This window comes from Fukomys damarensis, unplaced genomic scaffold (assembly GCF_012274545.1).
Source record: "Fukomys damarensis isolate Sample0158 unplaced genomic scaffold, DMR_v1.0_HiC HiC_scaffold_16, whole genome shotgun sequence".
In the NCBI taxonomy this organism is placed as follows: Eukaryota; Metazoa; Chordata; class Mammalia; order Rodentia; family Bathyergidae; genus Fukomys; species Fukomys damarensis.
Window position 1 is genome coordinate 89,691,808 of NW_022900928.1, and position 19,946 is coordinate 89,711,753.

The 19,946-nt window shown below is 42.0% G+C and overlaps 1 protein-coding gene across 13 annotated transcripts in view; it reads left to right on the forward strand.

Annotated features, from left to right (window-relative positions):
• Ezh2 (enhancer of zeste 2 polycomb repressive complex 2 subunit) overlaps positions 1 to 19,081 on the forward strand; it is an 88,493-nt gene extending 69,412 nt beyond the window's left edge. For 7 of the 13 annotated variants that reach the window (XM_010638587.2, XM_010638584.2, XM_010638592.3 and 4 more), the window contains 14 exons: positions 936 to 1,038; positions 1,548 to 1,726; positions 8,804 to 8,895; positions 10,254 to 10,494; positions 11,226 to 11,395; positions 11,791 to 11,885; positions 12,830 to 12,870; positions 13,297 to 13,422; positions 14,109 to 14,287; positions 15,985 to 16,080; positions 16,597 to 16,678; positions 17,401 to 17,481; positions 17,601 to 17,685; positions 18,819 to 19,081. In XM_010638587.2, the coding sequence (XP_010636889.1) occupies positions 936 to 1,038; positions 1,548 to 1,726; positions 8,804 to 8,895; positions 10,254 to 10,494; positions 11,226 to 11,395; positions 11,791 to 11,885; positions 12,830 to 12,870; positions 13,297 to 13,422; positions 14,109 to 14,287; positions 15,985 to 16,080; positions 16,597 to 16,678; positions 17,401 to 17,481; positions 17,601 to 17,685; positions 18,819 to 18,879 (1,631 nt within the window). In that variant the 3' untranslated portion in view covers positions 18,880 to 19,081. The remainder of the gene's footprint in view (positions 1 to 935; positions 1,039 to 1,547; positions 1,727 to 8,803; positions 8,896 to 10,253; positions 10,495 to 11,225; positions 11,396 to 11,790; positions 11,886 to 12,829; positions 12,871 to 13,296; positions 13,423 to 14,108; positions 14,288 to 15,984; positions 16,081 to 16,596; positions 16,679 to 17,400; positions 17,482 to 17,600; positions 17,686 to 18,818) is intronic. The other 6 variants (XM_010638588.2, XM_010638596.2, XM_033764471.1 and 3 more) reach the window with 3 other exon arrangements.
• The last annotated feature ends 865 nt before the right edge of the window (positions 19,082 to 19,946 follow it).

The following is a 19,946-nucleotide window of genomic DNA, read 5'->3' on the forward strand; positions in this document are numbered from 1 at the left end:
AAAAAAAAAAAAAAAAAAAAAAAAAAAAAAAAGATTGTAGAAAGTTCTTTAAACCATCATATTGATAGTAACATAATCAAAATTAGGATGTTATTTGTAGCATTTTGTCTTCCACTTGAGCATCATTGTCTCTGTTTCTACCAAAAGAACATTATCTTTTTATGAACCTCACTGGGCAATCATCGTGATCATGATTTTAATAATGTATAATGTATTGATTATCGTATACAAATTGTAAGCTGAGTGCCTCATAGGCAGCAGTTCTCTTAATCTTGCTCATAGCACCACATGTCCAAATTATCAGACCATGGTATATTTAGGAATGGATTTAGAGAGGCCGAGTGGCTCATCTATGACTACACCATTGGGAAGAAGCAGAACCCCCAATCCCTGTGTTGATAACGCAGGCCTGACTGACTCAGGAGTCAGCACTCACGGTGGCTAGTCAGAAAACAGAGCCGAGAACTGGTGTTCTTCATCATCCAAGACCCATGTTCAGGCAGCATGGAAGAGTTTGGGGACAAATTGCAATTTCAAAGAAGCATGACTTTTTTTGGTACCAGGGAGAAGCATGATGTTTTTATAACAGGCATTTTAGTGATCATCTAGTTCAACTCCTTTCCATTATAGATTAGGAAATAGAATTAAGTGACTCAAGGGTCAGCCTCATCACACAGCCAGTGAGCAACAGGCCTGGCATTAGAGCCTAGGGTGCAGCTTCCCAGTGCTTTGAAAACTTTACTGACTTGAGTTTGTGTCTGACCCGTGAATACTCCGCAGACAGATGTGAAATACCTTAGATGTAGGTGGATAATAAAGTTGATTTCTTAGAAGATCACCTTTGTTAGTGAGACACTGTTGTGTGGAGAAAAATGAAAGATTGAAAACTTATTTGCTTACATGCTTTCCCCCCCCTTTCATATTTACCTTTTTAGATAAAGAAAGCCACCCACCACGGAAATTTCCTTCTGATAAAATTTTTGAAGCCATTTCCTCAATGTTTCCAGATAAGGGCACAGCAGAAGAACTAAAGGAAAAGTAAGATTTGTTCTGTTTAGGCATTGTGTGATATGTATGTCATCGTTCTGGTTCATTCCATGTGGACCTGTTATGTCTGATAAGCCACTCCCCCTTGTGTACAGTGTGCACAGGCTTTGTCAGACAGCATATGTGTATGTGTGTGCTGCAGAACATTTATCAGAGAGGAATACGTGTATATGTTATACACACATACACATACACATGCACACACACGGAATTTATAATTGTACATTGTAGGAAAATTTCTCTGGGTCCTGGTTGAAATTTTAGTGCATTTGGTGTTGAGTCTAAACTAATTGAATCATATCTTTTCGTATCAGTGAATTTGATTTTTGATACATCATGCATAATACTTAATTGAGTCTTTAAAGATTGTTGTAGGTTCGATATTTTTCTTTGTGTTATAAAGCAAGGTAAACAAAACATTAACATGGAAACCTTTTAGAAACTTTATTTTTAAAAAATTTGGTTTCAGACTTACTTACATTTTTTTTGGTTGATATCAGATACAAAGAGCTCACCGAGCAGCAGCTCCCAGGTGCACTTCCTCCCGAATGTACCCCCAACATAGATGGACCAAACGCTAAGTCTGTGCAGAGGGAGCAGAGCTTGCATTCATTTCATACGCTTTTCTGTCGGCGATGTTTTAAGTATGACTGCTTCCTACATCGTAAGTGCAATTATTGTACGTTTTCATTTTCTATCTTTGTTGTGGAATATGGTTTAACATGTCTTAAAAAGTGCTGTCATTTATGGCAACTAGAATTTACCATTTAATCTTGTAGTTAAGATTGGAAAACATTGCTAGGATCCTACTATTGTTATTTTTACTTTGTTGCTTGAGGATTGCTGTGAAGTCTTTATTTAATCTGGAGCACTGTTTCTCCCACACAGACCATGCTGAAGTTACTGTGAACTAGCCCAAGTCTGCTGGTATTGATACATTGTTTGTTTGTTTGTTTTTTGGGACCTTGATCCCAGGCCATGACACCACAAAGCTAAATTCCCGGCCCTCGATACATTATTTTTGAATTAGAAATTGGCTACAAAGATGTTTATATAAACAGATGTTTGTGTTTATTGTTAAATCTTTCCTATTACATATTTGGACTTTTGTGTAAGTTGTTTATAAATGAATGTGTTTAAATACAAGCAAAGCATAAAATATTCTGTATTAAATTTAAGCATGATACATATATTAATTTTCTCCATGATGTTTATAGAGACAGGATTTTTAGTAAAATTTGCAGATAATTGGAACTTATTTAAGTGTAGTTAGTTAGTTAGCTTATTTATTTATTTATTTTTGGTTTTTTTGGAGACAGGGTCTCACTGTGTAGTTGAGACTGACCTGGAACTCACTGCGTAGCCCAGGCTGGTCTCACACTCATAGTGATCCTCCTGCCTCAGCCTTCTGAGTGCTGGAATTACCAGGCATGTGCCACCACACCCGGCTAGAAGTTTTTTTTTTTTGGTACTGGTCCTTGCGCAGGCGGTGGAACCACTGAGCTAAATCCCCGGCCCTGCTATTTAAGTAAAGTTTAGATGAAAGCATTAATTGCTAACACATATTTTGAAAATATACTTCATATCTAATTTTCCTGGTGTTTATATACAGTTTAACCTTTTCTGTATTGCAATTTAGTGTGCCTGTCTTTTGTATTATTACACCTCTGGGCCATTTGACCTTGCATCCTTGTTTTCCCCACATTGTTTTGCCTGTTTTGAGCCCTGCCACCCCCACTTGTTAGAGATTTTTCCCCTTCTGATCCGTTGTCCTTAATATAAACAAGCTTGCCCAATCAGCGGTATCTGGCTCGCTTACTTTTAAGTTTTTGCTTTACATACTTATATTTGTTGCCACTCATAATTTGTTGGGTGATGTATATTTGGTCTGGAAATATTAAGTTTGTGTGTGTGTGAGAGAGAGCGAGCGAGCGAGCGAGGGAAGGAGGGAGGAAGAGAGACACACATCTAGTGGTTTGGTTATCTTAGAAAAACGAAGTAGAATTTTAGAATTATTGTGTCCCTCTCTACTGTTGACTGTATTCCTTATTTAGTTAACCAACTTGGCAGTTTTAATACCCTATAGGTCATTGTTCATTTGTTGTAGCCATTGTACAGGTATCAAATATCATATTTGGACTTGGCCTTATTACCTTCACATAGCCTTCGAAATAGCTGCATTGCACTTTGATGTCATTTTACGCAGTGTTGTTAAACGCCCATTTTTCGTGAAAAAAGTGGTATAGTGGCACATGGCTGTTATACCAGCTACTTGGGAGACTGAATCAGGAGGATGGCAAGTCCAAGGCCAGCCTGGGGAACTTAATGAGACTATCTCAAAATAAAAAAAAATAAGTGCTGGTGGTGTAGCTTAGTGGTAGAGTATCTCTGGGAATTATCTTCAGTACTGCCAAAAAATTTTATAAATTGCGTTGCCATGCTACTATAGCAAAATAGTTGAGTAGGTGCTATATTTTGGAGTCACTGAAAAGGTCCTTCCAATTTGTCACTTCGCTATGTAGTGTTTAACATACTCCTTTTTATGTACAGAAGAAACGCAGGAATAGGGATAGTAGCCTTAAACATTATTCCAAGAGTTCTTTTCTTGTGCAATTCAGCGATGAGTAATTTTGATAAACTTTGGACCTGTTAATTATCTCATTAGTCAAGCTGGGGAGGGAGGGAGGGAAAGAGAGATTTGCTTCTCTTGAGTACAAGTGACTTCCACTTCCCTGGGAGCAGGCAGCTTTCACTTTCCCTGACAGCTGAGCCAGTCTTGTCATGGTTCAGTGTGAACACATTGCAAAGGTGTTTCCCTGCTGTACAGACTTACAGTACTACTCTGCTTTTCTTCAGTGAAACAGGCTATTAGATAAGTCATTATATATCAGATATGGTACCTTGTGCTTTATGGTTTTTAAAAAAAATCTCTATATTGGGGATACTGTACTTTTTAGAGCATGTAAATGAGTTAATAAAGTACATAAATTAATATAGGCTGAATATTTAAAATGGTATTTGGCCCCTATAAACTGCTATTTAGAATATCATCACATGATTTACATTCAAAAAGAAGAATTAAAATGTTTATAGTGAAGTCTCCCACCTCTGACCCCGTCTGTCAAATTTTCATCTTACTTTGCTGTAGTCAGACCCCCTGTACAAGTTTGTGTCTTTCACAATTTCTTTGGTAAATATATCTCCCAACATCTTATTCTAATGGCACCCTGGTCCCCAGCCTGTCCTTTTCTTGACTTACTGTTACAGATTTTTGCACTAGCCCTGTGATGTCTTGAACTGGTGGTCCCCAAGGGTGATGACTGGGATCATGTCCAGCCTTTTGCTATAATGGTGTCACAGAGAATGACCTTACCCACCCCTGGCCCTGCTTCCCACAGGTTCAGTGTCACTGATGAGCTCTGTTTAGCTATGTGGGATAGGCCACCTGAAAGATTGCTCAGTGTAACACTGTCTTCCCTAAACCGCTATCAATAGAGAGTTAGCAAACTAATTTTGATGTTGTAAAATTGACTTTATAAGGAAAAAATGGCTTCTAATTTAAATTTTTTTTTTAATAAGAGTGGAGAATCTTCATAAATGTTAAGCGATTCTTATTTTCTGTGAATTATTTCTGTTTTTTTGGCTCATTGGTCTTTTTGAAATCCAGGAGCTCTTCATATAGTTGGGAAATTAGTGTTTTTGAATTATGATGGCTGTTTTCTCCCCTAGTTTGTTGTTTGGTGAACACCAAATCCCTGTGGGGTCTTAGCAGAGCAGGCTCACACAGCTCTTGTCATAGGCTATGTTGTTATGCAGAGCCTGATGAGCCCTAGGGCAGGACTGCTGCTTGGACAGCTGGAGAGCTCCCTCTGGAGTTTTACAGGCAGCTAGGTGGATTTCCTGAGTCTGCTGCAGAGGGTGTCTGGTTCGTCAAGATCTCAGTTTTGCTGCTGAAGACAGCTGGTTGGGGAGGGAGTCCTTATTTCTTGAGGGGGAGGTTGTCTTTAAGAGATGCTTGCTGCTGCTGTTCTGGAAGCCTTAGCTGTGTGAGCCCCAATGGAGTCCAAGGTGACCTCAGGCTTAGGGCAGTGATTGATGGGGGACCTGAATGTTCTGGCAATCTGTCTTGGTGTCCTCATTCTTGAGAGAAGGGCTAGGGTAGGTGCTGTATGTTCAAGGCACCTTATAGACAGACTCCCTAAGTGACCCGAGGAACTTGCCTTTGTGCTGTGTTGAGGAGGATTCGACCCACACTTTACCAAACTGCAGAGGGAAGCTCTGTTCTGCTTTCATTCACCTGTTGGGCACGTGCAAGTCCAAGAGAAGTCACTGTTGTTGAGCAAAAAACTCTTTTAAGGCCCTGACTGTCTCAGAAGAAAACACAAATCTTGCTTTTTAGTAAGTAGCAGGTTAAGCACTTAGGGAATTTGTCTTCTGTCTCTATAGTAGTCGTTGTGTCATTTCTGTAAACAAAAATTAACAGTTTCTAATAAAGTTAGTTGTGTCTTTTTTTTTCCTTTATAGAGCTGGGGACCGAATGCCGGTCCTCATGCACACTAGGCAAGCGTTCTACACTGAGCGACATCCAGTCTTTTTTTTGAGACAGGAACTCACTAGTTGCCCTAGCTGGCCTTCAACTTGAGATCCTCCTACCTCACTGCATGCATCAGATTGTCTTTGCTATTAGGTAGAAATTTGTTTTTAATATTCCTTCTGGAATGTGTATTAATGATGACTGTAGAGATTTTACTGTCTCATATGCTTAGAATTTCTCTTACCAGAGGTTGTAGCTATAGTCTTTTGCTCTGCCAGCTGAGTTTCAAATGCTTAGAATTTCAAAGAAAAAATATCCAGAGTTTGTGATCCATGTTGACATTTTAACATTTTCGAATATATAATGGTTGCAAGTTCAGATGTGCTTGAACTTATATTTGCTGTGTACTTACCCGTGTGACTTATCCTCCTCAGATCTTAAGTGTTCCTCATGTGCACAGTGGGGTAGTTTTAATAACTGGCCATTTCATGTGGATAAAAAGATAATGTCCAAGCCTTATGACATGCTCTGTAGACTTCAGGTGTAGGATTATTTATTGTCAGGTGCTGTTACTCTATTCCTGTGCTCTTATATGGATATGGATTATTTTGTGAGGTTCTTCTCTTCGTAAAAGTCTGATATCTTGTGATATACACAAAAGAATTGATATATTCCAGCTATTCAATGAGAATTTATTCTTAATACCAAGTTCTGCTCGAGCAGATGTGATCAGTAGTTTAACTGACACTTTACTAACATGTGATCCTTTATCACGTGACAACAGGCTTCAAGGAAGTGTTTCAGAGGGGGTAGATGCCAGTGATAGTGATCACAAAGACTGATGGGAGGGATCAAAATACTGGTCTTTTATTGTAGTGATAAGAGTACTAAGTGAGGTACATGTAGGCAAATTATTCTCTTTGTTCCTCTTTCCTAATTTTAAAATCACCACTGGAAATACATGATTGCTAGTTTGTTCCAGCTCTAATCCTCTGCTCCCACAGTTCTGTATTGTGGCAGCAATTTGGTAAAAACTGTGCAAGATTCTAAGGGCTACTTGCTATATTTTAACTATTTTCTAGAGCTGCCGATTTGATCTCATATTTGGTGCAACTGAAATTGTGTATTGTCTCTTACCTTTGCTTAAAAATTTGATGCAGTTCTTTATCAAGATTTTATAGGTTGCTTTTGAAATAAAAATGCCCAGTGTCCATGTTCTTTCCTTTTTTGGGGGGGTGGTGGTAGAAGGATTGAACTTTGGACCTTGCATTTGAGAGGCAGGGATAGCACCACTGAGCTAAATCCCTAGCCCCATATTCTCTCCTTTTGTACAATTTAATAAGTTTTTTGCCTTCATTTCTCTTCTAATGATTTTTCTGATCAGCTGTATTTCCCCCCTGGTTCTTGGGACTGAATCCAGGGCTTTGTGCAGAGTGGGAAAGTACTCTACCACTGAGCTTCATCCCCGTCCGTTATTGGGCAAGAGTATATAATTTCCCATATTATATGTAGTTTGAAATATATTCTGATACCTTATTTTGAATACTAAGTTGCCAGATTGGAAGGATTATGTTTGATCTTCTGGAAATCCTAAGACAGTCCAGACATTTCTAGAAAAGAGAATTCTTTGTACATGTAATTTCCCTGCAGAATTTCAAATTCTGAGGGAAATCTAAGTCATAAGGATAGTTCTCTTTCTAGTTTTAGCTAACTACACTGTGAAATTAAAAGTGATACATTCTAATTGTTTAAAACAACTTTTGGCGATTAGCATGTTTTTCCATTACAGCTTTGCTTATTCTTGCTTTAAGCTGCATGGGTTGGGTGAGGGTTGTTCCCTGGTTCTGACCCAGGTGTCTTGTAGTTCAGGGACAGGGCAGTTCCTGCAGGTATGCGTGTCTGTGCCTGTGAACTCACCATGGTGTGGCCGGGCAAGGCCTGTGTTCAGCAACACAGATCTTTACCCACACTGTGCACTGTGTCAGTGAAGGGCTCATCTCTTAGGCTGAGTTGTTCCTTGCTGGTAAGACAACTGCAATCTCCCTGTGCTCAGGCTTTGTGTTTTGAGTACTCAGTGCCAAGTCAGACATACAGTGTGGCTGTTTTTCTGGAAGAAACTGACTCATACGCTTGAAGCAGAAGTGGAGCCTTAAATTTCTACTTTCAAAGCCTCTTTGGGGCTGGGGATATAGTTGAGGGGTAGAGTGCTGTTCACTGCACTTGAGGCACTGGGTTTGGTCCTCTGCTAGAAAAATAAGTAAATAAAAGATTGTCTTTTATTAAAAAATTTTTTTTTGGTACTGGGGATCGAATTCAGGATCTGAGCTTGCAAGGCAGGCACCTGCACCACTGAGCTAAATCCCTGGCCTTTATCTTTTATTTTTTATCCTTCCCTCACCAGTCTGCCTTTTTATGTACCCAAGTTTTATGAAACTTAACCTTGGCTTTTTATAAATACTTTAAAAATGATTTGTGAATGTGGTACTTGTTTTAAATCCAAATTAATTTTCAGTTTGTGTAATTCTGATAGCCTGCTTCAAGGATTTGCCTTGGAATGCAAAGAAGCAGAATTTGTCAGAATTGCCCAAAGTTTGCTTCCATGCACCGTGTCCATCATTCAATCTTTTAGTACACTAGTTGGAAAATTTAAATTTTAGGCACTTTTCTGTCTTTCTAAAACCTTTTCTCTGACCATTTTACTTCCCCTTAATAAGGCTCTGGCCTTCACTAAGTTCTTAACTTGCGCATGATTCAGAAGTATTGAGGGTTAGTAATCTGGAGCTGTCCTTTTTATCCTCTGCAATGAGTTTTAGCAAGTGGTATCTCCCCAACTGAATTGGTTGCTGACCTTTGGAAATCAAGAAGTTATAGATGCCAGAATTCTCTTGTTAAACACAGGAAATTGAATCTCACGTTAGAGTATCTACTACATACATGGGATATTCACTTCAGTTTAAATAAATGTTTATAATCCTAGTTTATGTCCAGTCATACTTGTAGAGAGAAAGTAAGTCACTATTCTAGAGCCTACTGTGTTTCTTGCTTAGGGGTTGGAGACACAGCAGATACATTGAAGTATTTTAGTAAGAGCCTGGAAAGTTGTGTAAAGCCCTATAAATACCTGTTGGCAAGATTATAATTTATTAATTGATTTTTGTAGTGGAGCTGGGAAAATAAAGCTTTTTTATCGTTATATTCAGATAGTTTGTGTTTATTTTATAGCTTTTCACGCAACACCCAACACATACAAGCGGAAAAACACAGAAACAGCTCTGGACAACAAGCCTTGTGGACCACAGTGTTACCAGCACCTGGTGAGACCTAGCACTTTCTTATTGAGGAGGGTTCTGAAGGAGTCTTAATGGTGAACCTTGGTGGAGGTGACGAAGCCAGTGTTAATGCTGTCTGTTCCCATACCTCTGCTGGCCAGATGACAGGCAGCTTTCACACCCATGTTTCTTCTGTAGCTCATGTATGGCACAGTTTAGCTTTCATTGATCTTGTAGTATTCTTTATCTGTGCCATCTCTACAGCAACATTTCAAGGTCTTTAGGATCACTGAGGACTCTTATGCCTTCCACAGAGTTTATGGGAGTGTGAAGCACAGCTTGCCCATGTAGACAGCAGTAATTGTATGTGGTTGTAGTTCTTAAGCCTTCGTCATAGCTGGTTCCTGAAGTGAGTATTAGACACACCTCTGTAGATTGAGCTGTACTGTAGAGATCTCACAGATTTCTTTAAAGTGATGGAGAAAAGGTAAGGGTTTAGGAAAATAGGTAGAAAAGTTGTTTTTACGGGTACTATCTTATTTTTACCATTTCCCCTCTTTGAACCAAGCCACTCCTACCTAGGAACTAAATGGGTATATATTGCCTGTTGGATTTTGGACAGAAGATTCATTGAATGGCACCTGCAGAAGGTATCCTATTTTTAAGCAATTTGGTTTTATAGAATGAAGTATAAGACTATTGGCTGCTCTCAAACTTCTCCCTTCTGTTTCCACTAAAAATGGAATTCTTGAGCACTGTTTTATAATACGCTTTACAAGGCAGAACTTTATTTGGCTCATCTAAAATGTTTCTGTGGTCTCTCTGTACACCATGCTCTCCACGTTGTTTTGTATTTTCTGAGACTGGATTATTGTCCAGAATGCAAATGTAACCTGTAGTCTTGTTCCTGAAGTTCTTTTCATATCTTCCTGTGGCTCTGCATCCTCCACAGGAAAAAAGTTACTTGATATTTTAATAGGATAGAAAGTGACAAAGCTATGCATGTTTGTATGTTTTGTGTTCTTACATACTTTAAATATGTAAAGAGAGATGCCTTATCTTAAGCCTTGAAATACAAAGTCTGACAATGCACATTAGGTGTATGATTCTTATATTCACTTTTAAATAGACTGAATGAGTATGTATGTGTATACAGGGAATACTATATTATGTGCAGTTTAATATTCGGACTTAATTATAATCAGTAATTTCACAAATTCACCATGTAGAAGTCTTGCCTGATCTTATACTACTCTAGTGATATGTTGAACCCATATTTATTCTTTCTGAAGTTTTCAAACAAAAACAGATCAGAAGCATTTTTTAGATATGCAGTGTCTTTTTTTCTCCGGCCAGGGTGAGGTTTAGAACTTTACCCTAATGTCTTGTTTTTCATTTCATAGGAGGGAGCGAAGGAGTTTGCTGCTGCCCTCACAGCTGAGCGGATAAAGACCCCGCCCAAGCGCCCTGGGGGCCGCAGGCGAGGCCGGCTCCCCAACAACAGCAGCAGGCCCAGCACCCCCACCATCAATGTGCTGGAGTCAAAGGACACTGACAGTGACAGAGAAGCAGGGACTGAAACTGGGGGAGAGAACAATGATAAAGAAGAAGAAGAGAAGAAGGATGAAACATCAAGCTCTTCTGGTAAGGCGCACTGAGAGTGGGGTTTTGCTGTTGTCTTGCAAGTTTCTTGTTGTGAAGAGCAAGGATGTTGGATGCATTGATTATTTTTCCTAGTTGGTTACCTTTCAGTATAATAAACAATCTTAGACCAGAGAATTCAAGCTTGTGAAGCTGAATCATTACTTCATGTGCATGCGTTATTGAAAGGCTGTGGGTCTAGTTCCTTCTTGTACTTTGTGCTTTCCCCTTGCATCTTTCTGACAGGGCATCATGAAATTCACATCATGTACTTGAATATCTTCTGTGTAGTTTTGGTTAGAAAATGAGAACTGCGAGTGAGCTGGCAAACTGACTGGATTTAGTTGCTCTTTTATTGTGAATTTCACCTTGAATGATAGCCTGACCATTTGTGTTCATTTTAGACCGTTGGTTTAAAGAATGCACAGTTTACCGGGCGTGGTGGCGCACACCTGTAATCCCAGCACTAGGGAGGCTGAGGCAGGAAGATCGCTGTGAGTTCGAGACCAGCCTGGGCTACATAGTGAGTTCCAGGTCAGTCTCACTACATAGTGAGACCCTGTCTCAAAAAACCAAAAAAAAAAAAAGAAAAAAAAAAGTGCACAATTTTATGGTTTGGGGTGTTCTTGCTGGTATTGTTTTTACCCTAAAATATGATTGCATTCCTTCTATTTTCTTAAGCACACCCTGAATTTTATTTTGTAATAAACCACTGCTTATATTTGGTTTTGTAGAAGCAAATTCTCGGTGTCAAACCCCAATAAAGATGAAGCCAAATATTGAACCTCCTGAGAATGTGGAGTGGAGTGGTGCTGAAGCCTCGATGTTCAGAGTCCTCATAGGCACTTACTATGATAATTTCTGTGCCATTGCCAGGTTGATTGGGACCAAAACATGCAGACAGGTAAGCATATCTGATAAGAATATTGTGACAGCTTCAAATATGCAGATAGTATGTACTCACTGACCAAACAGAAAACATCTGGTTATTGTTAGGCTTCTATTCTGAAAAGAATTAAAACTACCCTCTCGCTCAAGGAAATGAATAAAAATTGTTCTTATGTTGTGGTGCAGAATTTGCCCACTTCGTATTTTTAAGGCTGGGGTATAGTAGATTTGGAAAGCTAGAAAGCACGAAGACTTGGGTCAGTATCGATACCAGTTGTGGACAGTGATTGCTACTGCACCCTAGCACTGTGGTGTCAAGGGAAGGACAGAGACACTTGCTTTGTGTGCTTGACCATGGGGTGGCGCCTCAAAGTCAGACTGTCCTCATGACACCACCTCTGCTCTTGACAGGTGTACGAGTTTAGAGTCAAAGAATCTAGCATCATAGCACCTGCTCCTGCTGAGGATGTGGACACTCCTCCACGAAAGAAGAAGAGGAAACACCGGTAAGCTGTAGAGCGGTCCACAGGAGCTGCCAGGGATAGAAGCTACAGGCGGGGCCCCTCTCCAGGGCAGGTTCAATGCCACACAGACAGGCCTGTGGCATCTTATAGAAATGCATCATTTTCAGTAAATTTGGCATGTTAGGAATTATAAAAACTACTATTACCACACTGCATTTTGGTTAAGAAAAACACGTTTGCAGTAAAAACTATGTGACTGCTCTTGTTTGTTGTGAGAAGCTGTGAGCTGTGTCCAGCCGAGCAGTCTGAGCAGTGGCCTTTAGTCTTAGAGCCCAAGTTTTCTAGGTGTGTCCCTGAGAGCTGCCCTGCGTATGACCATTCATGAGGCTTGTGTGATGATGAGCATAGTGAGTGTTCTCAGGCTGACTGGATTTCTAAATGCAAGGCCAGGAAAATCATGGAGGAACTCCCCTTGCCCCAACCTACTTTTTAAAAATGAGAAGCATAGATGTGTGGTTGAGGGGAGCAACTTGATTATGCTTCAAAAATTGTATACAGGCTCACATTACACTTTATATTAATGTCTCTGATGAATATTTAGAACTTAAATTAGTAAGTTTTCCCCATAGGAGTGTAGGCTGTTAAGATATGCCTGAAGTTTTGGTTGTTTCTGACCATGTAGTTCAGTGATATGGTTAGCCATAGAAGGTGTCCTCATTCTCGCTGTTCAGCTCAGAATACCTGATAGGATCACCCATTGCCACATGAGGCCTGGGACTCCTTCAGCTCCCCACAGACACGAGAAGAACCAGAAGCCACCCCACCAAGCTCACCTGGTGAGCCATCAGGTCCCGTGGGCAGTGGGAGACTGGCTCTGCAGCACCGCTCTGTCCATGGCACAGTAGAGCCAGCTCAGCAGCTCTTGGTTGTGACTGTACTCCCAGCTTCACACAGAAGTTTATATTGTATTTTCTCTGTTTTTCCAGGTTGTGGGCTGCACACTGCAGAAAGATACAACTGAAAAAGGGTTAGCATCTTCCATTCAACTTCATTACTAGTTTCAAATGTTCTCATTTGATTTAGAACAGTAACTGGATCAGAGTTTGGGGTATTGACTTCTGTACACTGTACCAGTTCTAATGGAAGATTTGTGTTGATGAACCTCTAGTCAATTTTCTCTTGAGAATAGGAGCTTGAGTGAGTGAGACAATGAGGAGGAGGAGGAAAAGGCTTTGGAAATGGGATTGAGCTCGAGGCCCATTTCCCCAGCACTTGGGGGTGGGGGGTGATGTATACCATCATTTTATAAATAGGGCTGTGAGCATCATATGCACATTAAAGGAAGCTCTGAAGGTGAAGCTGAAGGTGGCGGGGAGGAAACTATTTTGTTTGTTTTGATGATCATTTCCCATCTCCCTGCATTCATTGGCTGTGTGCTGTTATCTTTACTCAGACGGCTCCTCTAACCATGTTTACAACTATCAACCCTGTGACCATCCACGGCAGCCTTGTGACAGTTCGTGCCCTTGTGTGATAGCACAAAATTTTTGTGAAAAGTTTTGTCAGTGTAGTTCAGAGTGTAAGTATTTGTTGCTTTGATGCAATTGCATGAGAACTGAATAGGTGTGTAAAGTAACTCCCAAGGACACTTTTGCTTACTCTAGGAAATGGCATTTATTCTGCAAGTATTTATCGAGCCCATAACAGCACCATGCCTACGGCCAGTTGTACTCCTGTGTGATTGTGTATGTGCACAAGTTAGGCAGAATTTATGTTAAAGGACCAATTTTTCAGTTTTTTATTTAAATAAGATCATGGTAGAGGTGGCAGAATACGGGGAGGGCGTTGTAGAAGTAGTTGTCAAACATCTTGGGACACCAGAAATGGTTGGCATATGCAAGACAGTGGCATCAGGGTGCTGGGCTTCTTTTGGTGTGCAGTGAGGCTGACATGGAGCTCAGGGCTAAGGCAGGGCCTATGAAGATGGGCTTGGGAACGGTTAAAGGCCATGGATAGTTGATGTTTATTTAGTCCATGTGCTCCCTCTATTCCTGTTTTCTTAGTCCTCGAGACCATTTAGCAAATAAAAAATGGAAAGCAAGAATGCAGTGCTGAGCCTTGCTGGCCTTCATTTCCTCCTTTGTCCTCTGGGATAGGAGGGTACTTTTGGGCCAGTTACTCCACACAGTAGTTGCTGCAGCCCTTTATGCAAGTTGTGTGTGACAGAGGCTGATGGGGGCGATGACAATGACTGAATCTCTAAAGGTCAGAACCGCTTTCCTGGATGCCGCTGCAAAGCACAGTGCAACACCAAGCAGTGCCCATGCTACCTGGCTGTTCGAGAGTGTGACCCAGACCTCTGCCTGACCTGTGGAGCTGCAGACCACTGGGACAGCAAAAACGTGTCCTGCAAGAACTGTAGCATCCAGCGGGGCTCCAAAAAGGTGAGCAGCAGCCCCATTGGGAAGATGGCCTGCTTGGCCACCAGTTAGCTGGGTGGCAGAAGTGTGATTTGTTTAACTTGGTGCAGATGACAAGAGAGAGAAGTATGTTTTTCTTTGGGTGATGGTAAGAGAAGCTGCCATTGATGGTGTCAGATTTAGAATAAACGTTTTTCTTTGCTAAAGTGATGATTTGAGCCAGGCACTGTGGCACACTAACCCTGCTTGGGAGGGTGAGGCCAGTCTGGGCAATTGGGGACACCCTGTTTAAAAACACAAAACTAAAACAAAAAGCACACGATTAGTTTCTTTTTAATTTAGCTAACAGAGCTAGGTGTTTTATCTCCCTAATGCAAATACGTGTAATTTCTGTCAAGATGTAGAGACTTATTATCATCCGATAGTAATTTAGGTTCCTTCATATATAGTAAAAGGTGAAATTGTTCATGGCAAGTTAAACAGCCCAGCCAGGAATTAGTATTGGAAGCCTGGGAATTGCATGTCAGTGATTTTAAAAGTAGCTATCAGAAATTACTGAGCAGAACTTTTAATAGTAGTAAGGACTGGGGTAATTCAGTATCTTTTTTAAGTGTAGCTGTTCCGATATAATTCGTCAATCCTTATCAAGAGTTAGGTTTTGGATGAAGAAATCCAGAGTTATAAGATGTGGCAGTGAAGGAGCAGGAGGGCCAGAGGGGCAAAGATCATGCTGCTGGAACTCTTACCCAGCGGAAACACTCAGCCTCTGTGCCTTTAAGCCAGTGTCTCTGCTCAGGACAGGTGTCCTCTCTGGATAAGATCAAGGGTCATCCTTTTAATTTAGGTGGCCAAGTATCTGCTGGGCTGCAGATCAAGATGATGCTGGCTTAGTTTCCATGGTTCACATGCTCAGACCAAAAATTCCATGATTCCCCTGACCCCACACTAGAATTAGAGGGGTTTTCCCTCAGTCTACTCAGAAAGTGGGTGACACTGTTTGTGCCAGTATGTACTGACATCTTTTAATTCTCAAAAAATAAGATTTTATGTAGATACTTTTTACCAACTGAGTTTTATTTGGGGATTCACCCATGGAAGGCAGCCTGGATACTGTGATGAGTGTCTTTCTGAAGATCACAGGATGTAGTGTGGGGGAGACTGAACCCAGGGGTGATCTATTGCTAAGCCACACCCAGCTTCACAGGAAGATTCGGAGTATAAGGCATAAGGACCCATAGTGAAAAGTTAGTGTTTTGGAATGAATCTCTGACTATGCCACTGACATCAGTGGGCATATCTTGATATTCTCTGCTAAAAGTAGAATGTGGCGAAGGCTGAGGAGTTTGTGGCTGCCCTAAGATCTTGTTTTAAACAAAGTTAGAATGTGGAAGTGCTGGGGATTACAAACCCAAAAGAATTGGCAGGGCCTCTGGAAGACTGGACAGTGGCAAGGAGCAAGCATGTCCTGCAGACTTGCACTGGTATGAGTGTGGAGAAAAGTCAGGACACTCAGCCCCCTCACTGGCTGCAACTGTGGCCAACTCTTCTGTGCCCCTGAATGTTTAGAAGACATTTTCCCAGCTCATGCCCATGCTCAGTGTTGATGCTGCTGTAGACCAGGTTTGTAATGGTAACGTGGGTTTTCAGTCTAGCACCTATTTGTCACCAGCCTGTTTTTGCTGTCCTTTTTTTTGATTGCGTGATTATGCTTTATTCTCTAGCATTTACTACTGGCACCATCAGATGTAGCAGGCTGGGGGATTTTCATCAAAGATCCTGTGCAGAAAAATGAGTTCATCTCAGAATACTGTGGAGAGGTGAGGCGCACTCTTTGGCTGCATTCTTGAGGAGCTGTTGGTAACACTGCTTTCTTCTGAGCAATTCCATTGCATTGGATTAGAAATGAAACAATACTGAAGTGCCTTTTGGCTCAGACTCAACGTTTGTGGTTTTGGTTTGCTGAGTACCTCAACTGCTTCTGCTCTTGCCACATTTATCAGCTGGAGATGAGGGGAATAAGAGCTTGGCTATGTGGTCCATCCTCGGTCTACGGCTTAGTGACAGGGACCAAGAATAAGTCATTAACACCTGGTTAAGTTAGGGAAAACATCATCAGGAGCTTCAGTGGATTTCAAAGTTAGTTTGATTGTTAATCACCCCCTCCAAACATAAGCACTGTGGGTATGGGATTCCTGATTGGGAATTCTTCAGATATTGTCACCTGCGAGCAGACCTAGTGAAGAGCAACCAGCTGCAGCAACAGAAGGTCCCAGAGTCTCTTGAAGGCCAGGCTTCATTATCACTGCACTGTGATTTCCTCCTGTGCTTTTTAGATTATTTCTCAAGATGAAGCAGACAGAAGAGGAAAAGTATATGATAAATACATGTGCAGCTTCCTGTTCAACTTGAACAATGGTATGTTTCTGAGTGGAGGGCAGAATTGGCTTGGGAGCCTTCAGCTGGCGGAGGATTTGGAGGGCAGGGCAGCAGGCTGCTCTGGGTTCTGGCTTTGCGGGGACATTCTTCATGTCCCTCCCTCTACTGTTGCTTCCCTTAGACACCTATGAACTTGGGGTTGAGTAAGGCAGCACCCCTTCTCCAGCCAGCACCTCTGACCTGGATGGAGTGGGGCACTGTACCTGGAAACTCCTTCCAGACTTACCCTGGATTTGAGCCCAACCTGAGAGGAGGCAGCTTCTCTTACAGCTGCTACCCCGTGTGTCTGCTGGCATTCACATGGAGGTGTTCAGCGAAACTCAGCTGGGCCAAGTAGTTTTTTTGTTTTGTGAAAATGCCTCCTGTCCTCCTCCTTTTGGAGACAGTGGTGTGCGCCACCATACTGGAGAAAATGTCTATTCTTGACATTTGGAGGAATCATCAGGTCCCTGTTTTGGCTGTATTTTGCTTTGCCCTGTATATTTATACTGACAAATAGCATTTGAGATAAGCAGTGATGCAATCTTGAATTAGCAAGGAATAATCTTTACCTAGAGAACACTAGCATTTTCTTCTAAGAGGCATTTCATACTGAGTGAAGCTGGGTGGATCATGTGCTTTTAAAGTCAAATCCTGAAGAACTAGAGCCAGGTGTATTTGTGCCAAGTCACCTGCTGGACTCTGCTTGTTCTCCTCTCTAGATTTTGTGGTGGATGCAACCCGCAAGGGCAACAAAATTCGTTTTGCGAATCACTCAGTAAATCCGAATTGCTATGCAAAAGGTGGGTATTGAGGAATAAGATTCTCTCAGCCTAGTGAGAGCATCGCCAAGGGCTGTGTGGATGGGTTGGGCGGCTCTGGACCACACAGTCTGCTGAGTGACACCACTGTCTCCTTGCAGTCATGATGGTGAATGGCGACCACAGGATCGGCATCTTTGCGAAGAGGGCCATCCAGACTGGTGAAGAGCTGTTCTTTGATTATAGGTTGGTGAAGTGTGTTTCTAGGGGCATCTTGGGACTGTGGGCAGTGCATGGAGCTTCCTTCTGGCTCTTTACTAGCTTTGCTGCGGGGTTGGTTCTACTACCCTGGTAGTGGAACTGTTTTGTCAGTCGTACAAGTACTGCTTGTTTTTGGAAGTACAATGAAAACTCATTTTCTCACGCTGCTAGTGACAGGTGCTTCTTGGACCCTTATCTGAGCTCTACTCAGTCTGACCGCTACATTCACAGCTGGTCTTATCATGAACCCCATACCATGCCACTGTCAGCAACACTGTATTATCATTTACTGAGGGGCTTGAAGATTTTGGCACTGCATTACTCACTACACACACCCATGTCTTTATTCTGGGTGCTGAGGATGGAGCCCAGGGCCTTCCCTGTACGCAGCAGCTGCTCTGCCACTGAGCTTGGCACCATACCAATGTATGTTTAGTATGTTCAAAGCCAGAGCACTGAGGCAGGTCCGTGGGATAAATGTGAAAAGTATAGTCAATCCAGTTGCTGGCTTTGAAAGGTGTCCTGTATGGTAGAAGACTCATTTTGTCAGCTTAAGAATGAATCTTACATACAATGCTCCAAGAACAGAAGTCTTTAAATATGTTTGTGTGCCCATGTGAAGCTTTTTCTAAGAATTCCTTGGCTGAGTATATATCCCATTTTTTTTTAATTTTGAGAAGGATCTTGCTGTAAGTTGCTACATTGCCCCAGATGGGGATGGCTTTTGAGCCTCCTGCCTCAGCTTCTCCTAGTGCAGAAGCTGTTCTGAGTCATTGTGTGTGAACTCAGTTCTCATGGCAGCTGCTGCACATGGCTAGGACTGAATGAAACCAAACAGGACTCTCCTGCTGGGGTTGGAGGCACAGCCTCCCAGCTTCCTCAGCTGGGGGTTCTCTGGCCCCCCTTTTCAGTGGCTGGCAGCCACTCCGAGGGCAGTTTGCTGCCACAGCACAGGCAGCACCTCTACAAATGATAGCAACCAGATGTGTGCTAGGTTTCTTCAGATGTGCTGTGCGCAGTTCCTCAAGTTCCTTGGCCACATTCCACTGAGCTGAGCAGAGCCAGGTATGTGCCCTTGGTGCTTTACATGGGCTCATTCCCCTTTTGTGTTGTTTCAGGTACAGCCAGGCTGACGCCCTGAAATACGTGGGCATTGAGCGCGAGATGGAAATCCCTTGACATCTGCTACCTCCTCTTCCCCTTCCTCTGAAACAGCTGCCTTAGCTTCAGGAACCTCGAGTACTGTGGGCAACTTAGAAAAGAAAATGCAGTTTGAAATTCTGAATTTGCAAAGTACTGTAACAATAATTTATAGTAACAAGTTTAAAAATCAACTTTTTATTGCCTTCTCACCAGCTGCAAAGTGTTTTGTACCAGTGAATTTTTGCAATAATGCAGTATGGTACATTTCAACTTTGAATTTGTACCAGTGAATTTTTGCAATAATGCAGTATGGTACATTTTTCAACTTTGAATAAAGTATACTTGAACTTCTCCTTGTTGAGTCAACTATCATCAGGTTTCCTCAACTGACTCTTAAAAGGGCTGCTGTGTCAGGTGATTTCTCAGGCTGTCCTGAGGTGATGATCTCTGGGCACACCTGGGCTCTGCTCACAGCAGAGATGTGATGTGTTGGTGCCGCCAGGGTTCTGGGCAGCCAGCAGGTAATGCTTACTGCAACAGAAGGCTTCTAGGCATGGCAAGAAGGGTACTTTTCACTAACTTCTCTGCATACCGTGGGTTTCTGAGAAGCACATGATCACATCCTGCTCTGCTGTACCCTCACACACAAGGCTACAGTTGGAAGGGCGGACGTCCAGCACAGGTGGCCTCACGAGGTGAATGAAGGCGCTGCTGGCCAGATACTGTCCATGTAGGATCTTGTGTAATTTATATGGCAAGAACAATTGTAACCAATCAATCATTGCTTATTTTTGGGACTGTGTGGCTCATCATTTATCTTCAGCCCTGTGTCCACTGAATTGGACAAATGACAGATCATCAAAGGAGGAAGGAGCCTTAGCATTGTTAAATCTTGCTGGAATTAGTGGAAATAAATGCTTACACTCTCAATCTTTTGTTAGAAAGGATCACAGTGATGGCCTGGCGTGGTGGCGCATGCGTATAATCCCAGCACATGGGAAGCTTAGGCAGGAGGATCGCCTCGAGTTCAAGGCCAGCCTGAATTCCATAGTAAGTTGTCTCAAAAAAACAAAACAACAAATGAGCCCAGTGAGGGCTCCATC